The sequence below is a fragment of the Cydia splendana genome, chromosome Z (genome assembly GCF_910591565.1).
Source record: "Cydia splendana chromosome Z, ilCydSple1.2, whole genome shotgun sequence".
Taxonomy (NCBI): Eukaryota; Metazoa; Arthropoda; class Insecta; order Lepidoptera; family Tortricidae; genus Cydia; species Cydia splendana.
In genome coordinates, this window is record NC_085987.1 from 15959346 (window position 1) to 15978029 (window position 18684).

The window sequence follows — 18684 nt, forward strand, 5'->3', positions numbered from 1 at the left end:
CTTCGCAAGAAGACCCGTTACGAGTTGAAAGTGTTCCAGCTGCGATCGCGACATTACGTGCACTTCAGCTCGTTTGTGGTGCGCGTGCCGCGGCCGCTGCTGGAAGCCATCGCGAGCACGGACTTCTGGCCGAAGGGTGCGGTTCCGTGGGAATCTGCCGAATCCTACACCAGAGCAAGTGACGCCGCAACAGAAAACTGCGTCACGAAAATGATTTTTTAGTATTTAAGTTTTTTATTATTGTATATATATGTTAGTTTGTAAGGTATGTATCTATGGGCCTTAGTAGCCTGAAAATAAATGCTTTGATTGATTGATTGCGTAATTTGTTTCCTTTCATGTTGCAGTTTTTACCCTTAATATGAGAATGGTCTTGCTCCTAAGGTACTTAAATATTTGTAAATATTATAAATCATATAATTAAAATAAAATGAGGACTTAAAGTATTCTCATCAACCATAGGAAACTTTATTCAATTTAATAATAAATAACATTAATTAGGTACTTCTTTCAGCTATCGATTTGTCCTTAATACCTCCCTCCTTATGGCTGTGGAAAATAATATTACTTGTATTACTGCAGGATCAAATAAGATTGTAAGGTACACATACTAATTGTAAGTAAATATGTATTACAATTTTACCTCCCATCTTTTCCAAGGTTGTAAAGAGCTGCTGCAGTTTCTTCAGGCGTCACTATTTGAATCCCAGATTTCACATGTTATATCTGAAAGTAATATAACAGAACTAATAAGTTTTAAATCAAAATTAATTAATATGCAACACATAGTAATATGAATATTCACAGTCGGTACATATTTATTCCATATAATCCACTTGAACACTATTGCTACCAATTCATAAAATGCTTAATGCTACAATGGTGTCAATAGACATAATAACAAATGGTAATCATCCAAATATCTCAAGTGACCCTCACTGAACATACTGTAACCCACTCACCATATTCCAGCTTGTTGTACCTGGCTAAGACTTCACTCCAGCGGCTGAAGCACACCCACTTGTCACACACACCTGCGCACACCATGCCCATGGCATCCTGCTCTTCATTGAAAAATATAAGGAACCTTCCAGTCACAAGTGAAACATTCATTCCTACATATTCAATTCCCAAGGATAAAACATTCCCAGTATCATATTCCATATTGACTATCATACGTCCAAGATTTCAAAATATTACCCAACATATGAAAATCACTCCCTCTTTTCAAAATTAAAACATCCATCGCAGAATACATACTTATTTATTAATATAATACCCTCAGCACTCCACTTCACAAAATAACACACTGCTTTTATCAGCTTACATAATTAAAATACAATCAGTACATGAGATATATTTTTTCATGTGTTATTAAATCAAAGTTAAGTAATTCTACACTTTGTTTGACTTTGAATTTGGAATAATTCATTAAATAACACTCTGATCTTAACCTAGTGATGACCATATAAACATATATGAGCCAACATGTACCACTGCAGTACTTGCTCACCTCATGTCTGGGGCTTGTTGTTGTTCCATGCACTGCTCGACGCAGGAGGGCCTGACCCGTTGTTGCCATTACCTCCCCAGCCACCTTGCCCGTTTGACCAGTTTCCTTGGCTCCAGTTGCCACTCTTATTGCCATTCCAACCTTGGTTGCTACCTCCTTGGTTCCATGATGGAGGAGGACCACTCTGACCCCAATTTTGATTGCTATTCCAATTTTTTCCTGAATTGCTTTGAGGTGGACCCCCTTGCCAATTAGGGCCCCCATTACCAGGTCCTCCGAGAAAACCTCCCCATCCTGCTTGATTTAATGCAGCTGCTACAAGACTTATAGGTAAATTGAAGTTGGCCGGTGGGCCTCCATTTGGATTGATGCCCAAGTTTTGCATATTTAGTGAGTCTATGTTACTACTTCCACCAGAATTATTTGATCCCCCAGAAGGACCTGATCTGTTTCCATCCCAGTTATTAGGTCCATAACCATCATCCTTCCAATTTTGGTTAGATTTGGCTTTAATCTTTGGTGCAGCACTGGAAACAGACACTGATGCTCCTTTAATAACATGGTCTTCACCACATAGGCTTTGAGCTACTTCGGGGTCCAAAAATGTGACGAATCCAAATGCTCGGAATGGTCTTGGAACAAAGACATCTGTTACCTCTCCAAATTTGGAAAAATAATCTCGAAGGTCATCGGCGGTCATATCCTCAGTACATCTTCCAACAAATACTTTACATGGCATTTGAGGAACTACTCCTTCTTTAGAGTTAGGGATTCGCACATCTACCCAACGCCCTTCTATGTTGTGCCTTTGAGCCAAAGCTCTCATTTGAGATACATATGTCGCAAAGCGAATGAAGCCAAATCCCTTAAAGGTACCATTTTTATCCCTCTTAAGCTGAACCATAACAACTTCACCAAATTGTTCAAAGTATTGCCTTATGGAATCTTCTGTTGATTTCCATGGTAATCCAAGACAAATTAAATCAGAACAGGTAAGTTTTTTCTCAAGACGTTTTGTTTTCGCAGCAGAGTTCTCTGGAGAAACGTCTTCCATCTTACGTTTGTTTTCTTTAGGGAAAACGCATATATAAAGATGCTTACCCCAGCCGGCATCATTTGGAGGGTGAAGCTTGCCATCACTCAAACGAATTCCACGGACAGATTTACTTTCAGGATGACGGTATTTCAAGCCGCATGCTCCAGGAAACTGCGCTACTAGCGTTGACAGAAGTAAGGCGCCATCAAGTTCGCAAGGAATTTCTACAGCATTAGCGTCATCTTCGTCTTCACTGACTCTAATGTACTCAAAGAGATCCTCATTATAGTTACTTCTACTTTTCGAGTTCATTTTTAAATCTGAATATAACTGTATATTATATTATGTATATAACTTATTTTCTTCAATATTTGAGTATATTTACGGCTTTCAATGTAATCGATTTTATATTAATGTAATGGCCGACATATCGTCTCGCCAGTCATTTATTTTTTATTTTTCTCGTTGGATTGAGGTTGCCAGTAGAATAAAATGAATGGAACTACTAGCCGAAGACTAGCCGTATCCAGACGAGCTGGGCAAATCGACCGATTTGATCGAGAAAATAATTGGCGCCAATCTCATCTAGCGTCCACACGTACACAATTTAATCACTAATTTGCATTCCATAGATACTAACTTCGAAAATTGGCATTTTTGTGTCCGCACCTGCTGATTTGATCGGGGAATCAAATTAATTGGCGTTTGCGTCCGCACGGCCTGATTCGATCAGACATTTCATCAGATTGACGAAAAATTGTCTCGTCTGGACTCCACTTAAGACTACCACTATAGGGGCGCTACTGTAGCGCGGGTTCTTCAAATGTTTTCTGAGCACGTTTTCTTGTGATATTTTTAAAATAAAATAAAAGACAAAAACACAGTAAATATTAATGCCTTATGGACATAGTGATTATAGTCTCTTTGGTTATGGCTCTAAAAAAAGCTTTACTATGAAAGTACATAAAACTCTACGCAAAAAAATAAATATTATATAATAAGATTAATAAGTGTCTATCAGGTGTCTACGATCGGTCTGATCCTTAAGGCCCTGTACATATTGGGCCAGCGTGGGCCAGTCTGGGGGACGCATTTATGCGCAAGAGGGAGCAAGTGATATTGCTATCTCATTCTACCGCATGGCTGCGTCCCTTGGCAGTCCAAGGCCTGCGTTGGCCCAATATGTACAGGGGCCTTTAGCATTTAAAAAATAAATTTACTAAATGCTCTAAGGTCTGATCAAATGGTGGTGTAGAAGAAAGCGCCAATTTCGACCGCCAATTTTATTATGATATGACCGATATTACCAATTACCAATTTGTGACGCTAATAATCCCGGCTAAAATGGGCCTGGGCAGGGCATATGTGCCGACTTCACTACGAACGGTGGAGCAAGTGCGTTTTGGAGTGGAGATCCCGGCTAGGCAGAAGAAGTGTAGGCAGACCACCCGCCCGTTGGACCGATGACATAAAGGAGACTGCAGGACCAGTCTGGATAAGGGAGACTAACAACCGCTCAAAATGGAGAGAGATTGGAGAGGCGTATGCCCAACGGTGAGCGAACACACGCTGAAGAAGAAGACGCTAATAATCGCGCTTAGGGGGCATTATTAGGGTTCCGTACCTCAAAAGGAAAAAACGGAACCCTTATAGGATCACTCGTGCGTCTGTCTGTCTGTCCGTTTGTCACAGCCTATTTTCTCGGAAACTACTGGACCAATTAAGTTGAAATGTGGTACACATATGTAAATTAGTGACCCAAACTATGGACATGTTTTTTTATAATTTTAAAATACATAGGTTCGAAGTTATTTAAGAAAATATCCAAAAAATGACCACCCCCCCCCCCCCCCCCCTTTATCTCCGAAACTACTGGGTCTAAAATTTTGAAGAAAATACACAAAATAGTTCTTTACCTGTAGATGACAGGAAAACCTATTAGAAATGTGCAGTCAAGCGTGAGTCGGACTTATGTACGGAACCCTAGAAACGCGAGTCCGACTCGCTCTTGGCCGGTTTTTTAAAATTTAGTGCGCTCAAATGTCACCATAAATCTAAAATTGGTGATTCAATTGGGGATTGACACCTATTTCTTTTCGGGTTATTCCCACTAGTTACCACCAAGTTCTTACCAGTGGTAACTACTGGGATTTTTTCCCACCTTTTACCACTGGTAACTACTGGGAAAAAAAAATCCCACTAGTTACCACCAACTCGGCTTGGTGGTAACTACTGGGAAGTTTTATTCCCAGTAGTTACCACTGGTAAAAGGTGGGAATTTTTATTCCCAGTAGTTACCACCAAAATATTGTTGGAATTCAATTCTAATAAAAACAGTATAAATAGTATAGTATAAATGTAGCATGCTGTAATAAATAATTATGTGTCAGTTAGTGATTCAGTAAACTGCTTTAAAAGTGATCAAAAATATAAAACAGTTTTACCGGTATAAGTGTAATAACTAAAATAGAAGAGTCTCATTCTAGTTAAGTAGAAATTAACTTATTATCCGGACTAAATTTACCTTATTAACTGTAAATTGAATTACATATTTATACAAACGAACAAACAAATCAGTCAAAAACCGACAGAACTGATTTTGTTTTATTATTTACCGCTACTTCATTTCGTTCTATTATAAATTTATAACACGACGCAAACCTGGAATATGTAGGTATTCATAATTTGTACTTAGGCTAAATAACTAAAGGGCATGGTTGTTATTAAAACCGCTTAGGGCGCGCTTCGGATGGGCTGATTGCTCGGACTAACCAGCATAGGCTCGCATTCCAATTACGCTCGGGTAGTACATGGCTCGGTCAAGTTACGCTGGTTGGCTCGATTGCTTAAACACCCACGCTAGCGGGATGGTAATAACACTACCAGAGGCCGGGGCATCAGGTACTATTCGTACACTTCTTTTTTTGTATTTAACTTTTATTCTTTTGGAAAATATTACCAGTGGTAACTACTGGGAATAAAAAATCCTAGTAGTTACCTCCAAGCCGAGTTGGTGGTAACTAGTGGGATTTTTTTTACTTTTTGATGATATATGATGATATTTACTTTTTAATGAACCTGATCACTGTAATAGATTAAGCATTTATTCAACTATAAAATGTACTCATATTAAATTGCTAGTACTGCTGGTTATTTAAATATGATTTTAGACTTGTCAGTTGACGGATTTTGCCTAGGGTACAAACATATACGTCAAGTGAACAAATACCACTATACTCTTAATCGAAACTAAACCTTAGCGAACTCAATTTAAGGTTCATTTTAGATTTTATTGCTAAATATATTTTTTACACCTATAACCTACCTCTGAACATTTAAAAAAAGTTTAATAATAATATCTACTTACATATTAATTTTAAAAAATACAGCACATATAGGTTGATCTATGTACGAAACCTACTACGAATTCATATGAGAAATTTGACAATTCAGTAAGAATCTCGTACAAGGCCTATTGACTTCCTTGAAACGATGTGACCCTTCAAAATTGTGCATGTGTTGTCCGTTCCCAGACGAGATTGCCAGTAATTAACATCAAAATATTTTACTACAGCAACATTGCTAGAACTGGCTTTGTCTATAGATGCGATTTCTAGGAACAAATCAAATTATTTTGATTTGTATTTTATGAAGTAGTCATATGTAAATTATTATTTATTTTTTGATATATGTATATTATTATCTATTATATTTCAGTTTTTCTTTGTCTATGTTCATAAAATCTACGAAGGGTAGACGTGCCTCTACCCTCCTTGATAAAATAAAAAAAAATCTTTGTCAATTGGCCTCTTTGATAGGCCTTGATTTGGGTCTGGCCGGTAAGAACATAGACAAGATAAAAGTCTGTAATGTCAATGCTGTCATTTAAGTCATTTAATGCAAAAATATAAATTTTCATATAAAACGATTTATTCACTTGAAATATATTTATTTACCTATTAATTTTGAAAATAAAATCTATTCATATGTACGAGCAACATATCTAAAGCGTCTTCGCACAGACTTAGTTAAATTTAAACCGTTGTCTCTCTTCCTTCCTTGCTGTATGTATCCGGCAATGGCGACTTTATCAACAATTCTTATCCGGATTATGGAAAGCCCTAATGTGTGTGTGGAAACCGTTGTAGTAAATCAGAAACAGCGATAATTTCAAGGTAAGATATATATTAATCTTTAAATAAAAATGAGCGTGCTAATTACCAAATTCAAATATAATAATTTAATCTTACTATCCCCGTAAGTCCCGCGGACGCGACCGAAATTATAATCAAAATTCAACATAGATGTAAAACCCCACAGTGTTTAAGCTGGTAACCCTAGGAATTAGCGACGTTAGTAATTAGGAAGATAGATTATATTGTTTAATTTTTTGACTATTTTGTTTTAGAAAGTGAATCAGCAGATGGCTTGAGCGTGAGATAATAATATAATCCTGGGCCGTCATATGATTTCTTGGAAAAAGCTCAGAAGGGCACGTATCTGCCGCATATCCAAACTAGTTTCCCGGTGACCAAGAACGCTGCGCGGAGCTGTGAAGCAGAAAATGTCCGATAACCGGATAGATGTAATAACAACTTGTAACCATTTGCCATATCAGTGTATGTATTCATATGTATTATGAAAATATTTATATCTTAATAATACGTAACTTTTTGTTACCTTTTATATTTCACGAATTTCTGAATATAGTACCTAATCATTATCTTTTAACGTATTTTTTTACTTATTTGTGAAATGCTAATTTAAGAGCCCAACAACGTGCACACTAGCGCCACTGCTAAATAATCGTGATTATTTAAATTTAACGACATGTATTTAAAAAAGGGGCCGCTACGGACTGTATTGTGTATTTAGGTACCTTTTGAATACATCAAACTAGATTTTATGTTGCTGGATTCGTCGATCTATGAGCTCAAAACAAAAACGGCCGTTTTAACTTTGGACGGGTAGATTGACGAATCCAATAACATAAAAACTAGTTTATTGTATTCAGCAGTGGCGCTAGTGTGCACGTTGATGGGCTCTTAAAAACCTGACCCCAACAAAAAATAAAAAAATACAAAAAGAAATTCCCTCTCTGGGATTCGAACCCAGGACCATTAGCTTCCTGAACTGGATTACTGCCAATACCCGCTAGGCTAAACGGGTTGTCAATTCTAATTACAATGGTATCCCACCAGAGCGCTAGTAGTATAAACGAACTTTTGAAAGGGACATTTTTTTGTATGGAGTTATCGTTCTTCTCCTAGTGAGTATTATATTCTTTGATCTCGTATCACCTCTCATGAGTATGAGTTCAAAAAAGGTTGACAATATATGAAATAGGGAAATTCCGGCACATGACGATTTTTCCCGTTTCGTAATTGACGGATTTGTCCACTCGCTAATTTTAACAAATTCTAACCACCCATAGTTTCTCACCAATAGATTATATAATAATAAGTATGTTTATTATATTATTCGATATTAAGCAAATCGAATAATATATTAAACATACTTATTAGGCCTAACTTACATGGTCTCATCCCAACTTCACAAAACAGAGCAGCACACTTAGCTCGATATAGAGTTCGGAGCGCAACTGAACTTTAATAGGGTTTTTTTTTTCATTTACTGGCGACTGAGCGCTATCTGTTTTTGACTAATGTTATTAAATATGCTCTCTACTTTATCGATCGAGTCAGCAAGTGCATACTGTTGTTAGAATAGCCGCAAATGTTGTCGGACGGATTTACCCCGCTGACGGATTTGGCCACACTGATCTTACCTGTTTCTAAGCAAAATGCATCTCAATATGCTTCTTAAGGCTTATTCTTACCGCCGTTTAAATATTCGCCCGATTACACTATACTTATGTACACTATACTTATATACTCTTTGATTTACACACTGTATTACTGGTCAGGCTTTACATATTTGTCATTCACATTCTGTCTTATTATAGACAAACCATGGAATGAACTAATGGCGTAATCGCCATGAGACAATATTTAAACAATACCTATTTAAAAGGAAAGTAAAATAACAGCTGTACAATGTGAAAGTTATTTTATTTCTCTTGTCTTATACAGTTGTTTAACTTTTAAACACAATGTAACGTTTCGAGTAAAAAGTACCATGCCAGTAGTGCTGCGCTGGCACCGATAGGTATGGTACCTTTTTCTTGATAACCATACAAATATGGATTTTGTTAACCCTCGGAAAAGTACCAATTATACAGTCATTTGTCTTTTCTGTGCCTAACATTTAAAACACTCGCCCTTAATATGTTAATTGAATACAAAAATGACACGTCAGACGGGCCACTGGCGCTGGATGGGTGGACTAATCACAGTACCTTAAGGTTGGGGTATTTTAACACATAGGTTAAATTTGGCCCTTGAAAACCACACTTCTAAGGCATTGCATACATAACGGATTAGCACTGATTGACTAGCACGTTATGATCTTATTATTTAGCGGATTAGCAAAGATATATTTTCGTTTTAATATGGTGTATTACTGCAATGTTCTGCCTACAGAGTGCAGCACTAGCGCCTCTAGTAAACCATATAGTAACTTATTCATATTGCCTTAATTTTAAACTGTTTTTTGACAAGTTTTCACAGACAAAAAATATGACATTGATGCATCAAGGCGATTTGTTAACAAGGGCCTACCGGGAAACGCGAAAAAACGAAATTTAGTCATGTGCCTGTTTATCGGTCGAATATGCAAGAGTGATAGAGATGTTAGATAACGAAATTTCGATTTTCTTGTTTCGCGGTAGACCCCCCGATTGTGATGGATTGTGGTACTGGTAGGTGTGGGGGCCCCCTATGCAGAGTTTCGCGTAATATTCCCTATTAGTATGGATATCCGCAAAGTAACGCCTGATTCTAATAACAGAGTCACACGAACCTAATAGCTGCCGCCATATCTAGAATCGAAGTTACACTCTCGACATTCTGAAATAACATGAAATTTGACATTATACGAGGGGGAATCAAAAAGAAATTAGAAACGCTATGATATCATGGAATTACAGGTATCCTGTTATTTTTTACTTTTAGGCAACCTCTTTATTAGTTTATCTGCATATTCAGTATTAAAAAATCTGGCATCTTCGTCCATAAAAAAAAGAATCACAATTTTTGGTACTAATTTTCCTTTCTTTTTTTAGTTTATCGCTAGTACAGCCAATTTATAGGAGATTTTTAAGAATCAAAGAATGTGAAGTAATTACAAAAGACATACTCTTGATTACGCAATACGCAACTCTTTAATTCAAGCACAAGATTCTGCGCAGCATTCTTGGGAAACTGCATGGTCTGAGGCCCAAAATCATCTTAAAATTAGGTATTTTATTTAATTGCGTTTTTCTTAAAAAGATTCTTCTGATTTTTATTGAACAATGTTTGATAGGCCTTATTTTGTATTTTCATATTATTTTTGTGGTATGTTTCCATTATTTTTTCTGAATTGAACAAATAAATGTGTGAAGACCTAAAATTACTACCTTTAACATTGAAAGGACATCCTAGCCTGAAAATTAAAATTTACAAGCATATTATTAAATACTAATTCATTCTTAAAAACCCAAGTTTTAATTTAAGGTACTTAAATTAGTATCTCTTTGAATATTGATCCTAGCGAAAAATTGTACTGAATCTTTCTTGTAGGCAATGTTATGCAGATTACTTATGTAATAGAACATTTTTTGCTATGCGCCACCGTTTAAGATTTATTTACGAAAAACTAAAAAAAGGGACTTTTAATGTCAAATATCTCACTTCCGGTCAAGATTTCGATTAAGCAACCGATAAATTCGGATTCAGCGGTTAGGTAATTAGGTTAAAAAACCCGGTTGCCTAAAAGTAATATGATTTGCCAGTCGAAATCGATTTGATGAAAAATAAAACCAGTCTAGATCACAAAAACTTGCCTGAATTTACTGATATTAAGACATCACCTACCCTACTGTCATTGTTTATCGATAACATAAAAAGTAATTAATTTATTTATGTCTTTACTTATGCAATTTATTACCAAAAAGTGATGTATCATGACCAATAATCAAAACGTATCATTATGTGTTTAGCTGATATCAATTCTAAAGACTTTTTGATGTACCCTCGTATGTTTATGCCAAGTCCAAGTTTCATGTAATTTAAGCATGTCATTTTATAATGAGAGCGTTATTAGCTTCGACTTCGATTGTGTGGGAGCCGCTTTTTGGCTGCGGGTTCGTCTGTCTTCTTAATAAAAAATATAAAAACGTGGACAGTTAACTAAAACCAACCAGATGACAATGTGCCATAATTTCAATGCAATAATTGACAATAATAAAACCTGCACATAGGTTAATTCCAATGGCCAACGTTACCCTACATGCGGAAGTTTCAGGAAATCAAAAAGCGTGTCCTAACTATCGAGACGTTTTATCCCCCCGGTAGAACTCGGCTTAATTACAACTGCACGCAAGTGTAAGAACATTTTATACAATATTTTAATCATTTTGAGTTCGTCCTATCGGTAGATAGTCTGTTCGGAAAGAGAAGAAACGTGGAATGTATTAGGCCCCATACATTCCACGACTCTTCCCTTTCCGCACAGACTCTACAATGAATTAATTGTCGGCGTTTCCAGCAAGTAGGTACATTTAATCATGCTGTCATTGTGTTAACCCCTCAACTCTCAGTGACTTAAACGTATATCGTGTTATAATTACGTACAATATACGTAAAAAATTTGAATGGAATATTGATTTTTTTGCTGACCCGTAATTGAGTGTGTAGGAATTGAGGAGTTAACAGAAGAATGAGCCATCTCACTCTAGCATAATATAACCACACCGCCAAGTCAGAAAGGGGTCTTACACTTCACTATGAACATAGGTTATGGAAACTAGTTTATGATGATATACCTACACTGCTGTTTGTAAACATCTTTTTATAAATACACATTAAGGTTTCTTTTAGCTAACTTAATATCAAGCTAAGTGAGAATTGAATTCAACAGCACCATTTATATACTCCATACATTAAGACATCGAAGCTAAAGTCTAAATTCTTATTTCTATTTTAACATTCACGTTCAATCACAATTTCATGAGATCCAAGCCGATGTCTTGTCCAATACTTTATTATTTTATTTATATCATACTTCGATAACAATTATCAATCAAATGGCTTAATCGCGATTGATAACGGCTTGCGGGGCTCGTGACCCCTGTTTATGGGGACACTTCAGTCTTTTGTACAACTGACATACCTACCTAGATGAATACCTAGGCTCATATATGATACATACGCTTACATATTATAGCGCTAGCACATGTTCAGATGTGATTTGGCACAGAGGACTCATTCTGTTATGCAATATAAGTTATTGTATAGACTATAGGTAATGGCCATTTTGTTGTGTCTCGAGTCTAAGATGTGCGGCGCGGCGAACATACAGACTGAACTACTTATACTAATAGGCCCACCTCGAAATCCTGATAAAAATCAGCTACTTATTTCATAAATTTTGCCTATATATTTTTTGTAATTAGGTTGTCTAGTATGCCTTATATATTCATCTCTCTAATAGGTATAGCCAAATTTAATAGTAATAATAAAAAAGAATGCGAAAATAGTTTAGTACTCCAAGAAACCTTAGTATGAAAATTTACGAAGGTAATTTATTTATTTAATTTACGCACATCCACCTCAAGTGTTTCGCACTCTGACGCGCGACTTTAGTTCTGGTTGGCTTACCAACCAGAACTACAGGTAGGTGCGTACAGAAAGGATGGTAGGGGTAATATAGGACGGACATGACGGCTACGGGATAAACAATAGCTCTAAATCTGATAAGTGCATAACTACTAAAACATTTTAGAGAAACAACAAGCATACATCCGCAGCTCTGAAGTTAAGATTAGGATGCCTTGTTCGAACTATTAAGATCTCATCTTAATCTGTTCTTGACATCTGTGTATCTCGGTCGCATCAATATTATAATTTTGACATTTTAAAAGTTGGAATTCACCTCAAGGTAACATGAATTTTGAGTTTACACAATAAATAAACTCTTCCAGCTTAACATTTTTTGAAAAACTTAAGAAGTGAAGACAAGTAAAGCTCGATATGAAATCGATTTCCAATACCAGCTTAGCACTTAGCTGGCTAGCCGTCAATCCTAGCACGAGACCGGTAGGTACATTCGTAATACCTAGTAACTGTTTGATCGCTGATTCGAACAATAGCCACCATTTTAAAATAAGAGTCTGTAGCTCCATGGTTGCTGAATAAAGTCAGAGCCTTCAGAGGGATATGAATATTGTGAACGATTGCAGGACAGGATTTAATTTATATTTTATTTCTTCAGTAATTTAAACAAAATCCATAGTCCATAGCATATTAGCATTCTGAATTATCGAACTCATGTCGACGTCTACATCAGGAACAACAAGCTTTCTGGATATTATTTTATTTTTCAGCAATACACGCTAATCGAGGGTGACACAATGCGTAAATGTAATGGTAAGGAATCTACTCTTATTTTTAAAATTATGTCCTTGGTTTTGCGAGTTTTACGTTGTTTTAATGTTTAGGTTGACTTTTTGTACTGTCTTGAAAGGACAAGATTCCTCCGTCTTTAATTTGACTATAAATATAAAAAGGAACCTGCAATTTGTAAATAATAGTAGTTTATCTTACACATGGAATGACCATGGTCGAGTTGTATCAAATCATCTGTAGTCGTAGGTATACAGGGTTTTTAATCCAAAAGAGCAGTGAGGGAAAATAAGAAACTACATACAGTGATTTTGTTAAGTCCAACCATACTCTGAGGGGTGAATATGTAGCTCATACTGAACAGCTTTTCTATGAAGCCAACCCCGAAAACGCAAAAAAAACGACCTCATTCATTTCAGCGAATCATATGTCAATGATTTTTAGGGAACAGATTTTTATTTCTTTCGCCCTGTGATATCCCACATCACTCTATCTGGCTATCGCCAGATGGCGAAACTTGTCATGCTAATAACATTTGGTTAACAAAGTGTAAGGAATAGGTACTCGGTACGTAATATCAAAGACATTATGTAACTCCGTATAAGATGAATAAAATCTAAGGTTAAAACGTGTCTCGGAAATCAAGAAAAAGTCATTCTCGGATAGATGGCGCACACACCTTTGGCCTATGCTCGGCTAGATGGCGTTGACGACACCGTTTCATATTTAAGAATTTTATCACATAGGTATCAGTGAATCAACATATACACGGTGTGGCCTGTAACACGAGCAAAGAATTAAAACATAGATTGTACTCCTCAAACGGTGACACTTTTGTTCAACAACTTTTAAAAATTATGAAGTATTTAGACTCCCTATTTTTCATACAAAATAAATATTATCTTCAATGGACGCCATCGCCACGCCATATTATTGTGATTGATGTTGCTTGTCACGCCTTAAACATAACAAAATTCGCAATACATTGCGTCTTAGAATAAACTTTAAAGTGTAATAAAAATCAAACCACAAGTTATTTTTAAAAGTAGCTGAACAAATGTTGGTCAGTATGAGGAGTACAGCCTACAGTTTAATTTTTTGCTCATGTTACAGGCCACACCCGGTATACATTTTTTTGATAGTTTTATACGTTTTCATTTTGAGTTTTAGTCGTGTGTCGATAGATGGCAGTAAATTTACTGTGACTATAATTTACTATGACAGGACCCCTCTATGCTATCTATTCTATTTGGTAATATTATTTAGCTACCATTGTCGATACTGTTATATTATAATTTTTGCCATATTTTTTTATATACTTATTTAGTATTACAGTACAGTTTTTGTATGACAGAACTGTGCCACGAGCGAGCGGCACTCGGCACATTTTATAGGTACAAAGAAACTTATAGTTTATGATTTTGCGTCACTGCCCCTTTTGGATAGATAAAAGCGGGACTGAACTGACAAGCGTAATATGCCAATTGGTGGCCAGTTTGCATCTAGAAATATAGTACTAAATTCTAACGAAATTTAATTTTTTTAACGACGATAGATTGTTTAGTGATTATATATGGACGACCTTGTATAGGGCTAACACTCAAATGAAGATAGTTATATTAGTTTCGTCCATTCCATTCTAACCAGCTACTGCGTTAGATTACGTATTGAGTCCGTATTAAAACGTGTCACACAATGATATGATCACATTGATAACTAAAGATAGGTTTTAATAGGCGTTCCAAAATTAAAGCGCTTTCCTTGTACAAATTGTACAAGTTGCCCTTAGTCGCGCCTGGGCAAGCATGAAATGGGCACGTGCTGACGAGCTCCCGCAAACCGAAAGAGACAAGCTTTCGTTTAACAACGAGTATGACAAAGGAAATGAAAATTAATGAATGGAATGCGAAAATTAATCAAAAATAACAGTTTTTTTTGTACGGTCAGCCAAGAAAGTGGCCTACCACTTTTCGACTCTATCATCTGATTGATAGAGTCGAAAAGTGGTAGACCACTTTCTTGGCTGACTGTACTTCTTATTTGTGAGTATACCCTATCTACAGTTATATAATATCATTGGTGTCACGTCACGTTGAAGTACGTACCTATTAATGAAATTGAACTGGTTTTCTATATTTGCAGGTACAACTAGTGTTGGTAGAAACTTGAGTCTTTTAAGTTTTTTAAAGAACTCGACTCGTTTTTAAGAGACGGCGCTAAAAATTTCCGGGCCTCGGGCATTTCTGAGTCTCGGGTCGAGTCGTTTATTGAGTCTATTTTAAGCGCAACTCAGAAGGACCCGAGCCTCCGAATAAAGACTCCGTATAAAATTTTGTAGGTTTCATCTAAATACTAGTCGCAGTAAAGAAAATAAGCGTGGACGACCTGTCTAGCCTAGTGGAGCCTATGAAGCCGATGGTCCTGGGTTCAAATCCTTATAAGGGCATTTATATGTGTGATGAACACGAATACTGTTCCTGGGGTGTTTTCTATGTATTAAAGTATTTATATATTACGAGTATATACATATATTGTTGTCTAAGTACTAGGGCTTCCAATACCGGGATCCCGGGATCCCAAAATACCGGGATCCCGTCTGTTTAAACCCATTTTTCAATACCGGTATTTTAATGCAATACCGGGATCCCGGTATTTTCAAAAACAAAGAAAATGTGCCTATTATAACGGTTAAGATCCATTAAAATGGTCATATTCGGCTGTATCAAGAAGATTACTTGCCCATTTAATTAAAGAAGATCATTTATTTTAATTGAAACAAGATCTGTGCATATGCGTTAGATAAATATTTGATGATGAATTCTGATGTTCAGGATATGATATTAAGGGGCTACCCCACGCGAATGACCTGCGATCTGAATCCCTTAGTTTTCTAATGTTTTTTGTAGCTTATTATATTAACAGCAACGGCTTTAAGCAATATAATATCCCATATTTACTTCAAAGTTCATTGTCTTCGAGATATTTGGCATCAAAGTTGAACAATTTTAGGCTAAAAACTGGTTTTATGGCCATAACTTATGTGTTAATTAGTAGTGATGTACCGACTATTGATTTGGCCGACTAGCCGACTAATCGGCGCTCTAATGGCCGATTAGTCGGCCAGATCATTAGTTTCATATAAATTCAGGTGAAAAACAATAGCTTTGATTGCGCCGCTATTCATCATAATATCTGGGAGATCGAGCTTTGCTCGGAAAACGTATAAAAACGTATAAGACCTAGCTAGATCGATTTATCGCCCCCGAAAACCCCCATGTAGCAAATTTCATTGAAATCATTAGAGCCGTTTCCGAGATCCCCGAAATATATAATTATATATAAATAAATATATGTACATATAAATAAATAAACAAGAATTGCTCGTTTAAAGGTATTAGATTAGCTTAGCTAAAAGGTGTTCTTTATAGGTTCAAAGACCTATCACAAGAGTCCTCGTTCAATTTCTGTCTTCCTTTTATCCTGAGCAGACCGTCAGTAGGTTCAGCTTGTGGGAGGTATTTCCAAGGCTCTATTTCCCGTACGTAGTCGCCAGTTAGGAGCCTATCCCCTGTGGTCAGCGTCTTTACGAGCAACGTGTCCTGTCTTAGTCTCTAAATTTTGCAATAATATTAATTTCCCCATAAAAAAATACATAGTTAAAAAAAACTGAATAATAATAACATTATTTAACAATCGAACTTGCCCATGAAACTACACGAGAATCAGTTGAGATTGACCTGTAGAGGAAAATACCAGCCCACCAACATACGATAACGATCAAACGGTCAATTATATGAAAAAAAGTTTTCGTATGCACCCTAAATAGGTATTTTAGTAAAATAGGCATAAAACATATCGGAAAAACGGACTGATGATTTCTTTTTTTCTGTTTTTCGTTCACTAATAAAGTGCCGACTGATCGGCCATTTTTACCGACTAGTCGCCGACTAATCGCCGACTACAAATGTGGCCGGATAGTCGGCTTTCCCGACTAGTCGGCGACTAGTCGGTACATCCCTATTAATTAGTTTAAAACTAAAACCCTGGACACGTTTTTCGAGACGTCAAAGACGAACCCAAATATTTAGATTTCGTACATGTAAGATCCTTCACTGCAAACTAGATACGAAAAAAGTGTTTTTTTTTTAGAAAAAAAGGAGATACGATTCAAAACTTGTCAAAAATCGATGAAACCCTCCGGTAGCCCCTTAATATAATTAGTTCTTAAAATTTTATCAAAAAGTAGAAAGAAATGAATTGTAGTATGGCAAACGAATTTCAGGTGCCAAATTTGAATATTAATTGGCTGGTTTATTAGGTTGTGCTAAAAATGTGACTGGTGAATTCAACAAGGCGGATAAAATAATTGCCAACCTGGAGGGTGAAATGATAATTATTGCCAATGGCGAATATTGTTTAATATCCTAAGCTAAGGATGTACATATCTGGTGTAACAAACAGTGAGCCTTTAAAAAAAAACTCAAATTTTTTAACCGATTCATAGTCAATACCGGGATCCCGGTATTGATGAAGACAGTTTCGGTATTAATACCGGTATTGAAAGAAGTCCGGTATTTGGAAGCCCTAAGTACCCACAACACAAGCCTTATTGAGCTTACTGTGGGACTTAGTCAATTTGTGTAATATTGTCCTATAATATATATTTATTTATTGTATGGTGTATGTACTTAACCCATAAATTAAAGTTATCTGCAAAGGTCTCAAGTCTCTACCAAAGACACGGGTCTCTAACATGGTGAAAAGAACTTGAGTGTCGACTTGAGTCGAGTCTTAAAGCAGAGGACTCAAAGGACTCGAGTCTCAACCAACACTAGATATCGCCACACGCTTGCCCGATATGCTACGTTTGTTATTTGTTAAATTGGATTCACGACTAATTAAACGGGCTATTCAATATGGATTTTTTATAGAAATTACCCGTTTTAATTGCTTGTGTGTTTATAAACACTCGGGCCAATATCAGAGCGTTCGTCCACTTAATTTCTTCAAACGCATTTTTGTGGATATCTGTAACGTTGTACATTTAGCTGATTTTATCGGTTGTTTGCTAGACATCTCTGACCACTTTACGTCTATAAAAAATACATCCAAAGAAAATATGCGACTGACCCAATTAAATATGTGCGTATTTCCTTTCCATTGTATGCTATTAAATATTAACACTTAACTAAGATTCACAGCTCTAAACAGTTACATAACTCTTAAAAATAATAACCAATAGAAAAATATATTTTTTCGCTGATGCTGCAGCGGTAGGAAATTATATGCAGTATGTTATCTCATTATCTGATATAAAATACATACTGTATAGGACCATACAATGTGTAATAATTTAAAGAAAACGGGAATTAAAGTAAATTACGAGAAACTACAATTCTTTTTAAAAGCATTGTAATCGAATCAAAATTTGAAGCCCACAAGGAAGGGGCGCAAGAGTCTGTAGTCTGTACTGTGAACTTTGGTGTAAAAAATGTATTCATAAGTGCTTACTGACATTGAATTCGTTTGTCCTTGTTATTTTTGTTTGTTGGAAAAGGACCAAACACATTTTACTAAAAGAAGCATTTGAAATTTATGAATAAGGCTATAATGATGATAAGGATATAATG

The 18684-nt window shown here is 36.1% G+C and overlaps 1 protein-coding gene across 1 annotated transcript; it reads right to left on the reverse strand.

Moving 5' to 3' along the window:
• Positions 1 to 446: 446 nt before the first annotated feature.
• Positions 447 to 2993, reverse strand: LOC134804960 (TAR DNA-binding protein 43-like). The gene is made up of 3 exons (XM_063778255.1): positions 1514 to 2993; positions 644 to 726; positions 447 to 549 (listed from the first exon to the last, which is right to left on the reverse strand). Exon 1 carries the CDS (start codon positions 2859 to 2861, stop codon positions 1515 to 1517), a length of 1347 nt encoding a protein of 448 aa, XP_063634325.1. The 5' UTR covers positions 2862 to 2993; the 3' UTR covers positions 447 to 549; positions 644 to 726; position 1514.
• Between the last annotated feature and the right edge of the window lie 15691 nt (positions 2994 to 18684).

Bases quoted from the DNA above. Each gene is read 5' to 3' on its own strand.
- LOC134804960 (XM_063778255.1), bottom strand. From the start codon at position 2,861: ATGAACTCGAAAAGTAGAAGTAACTATAATGAGGATCTCTTTGAGTAC.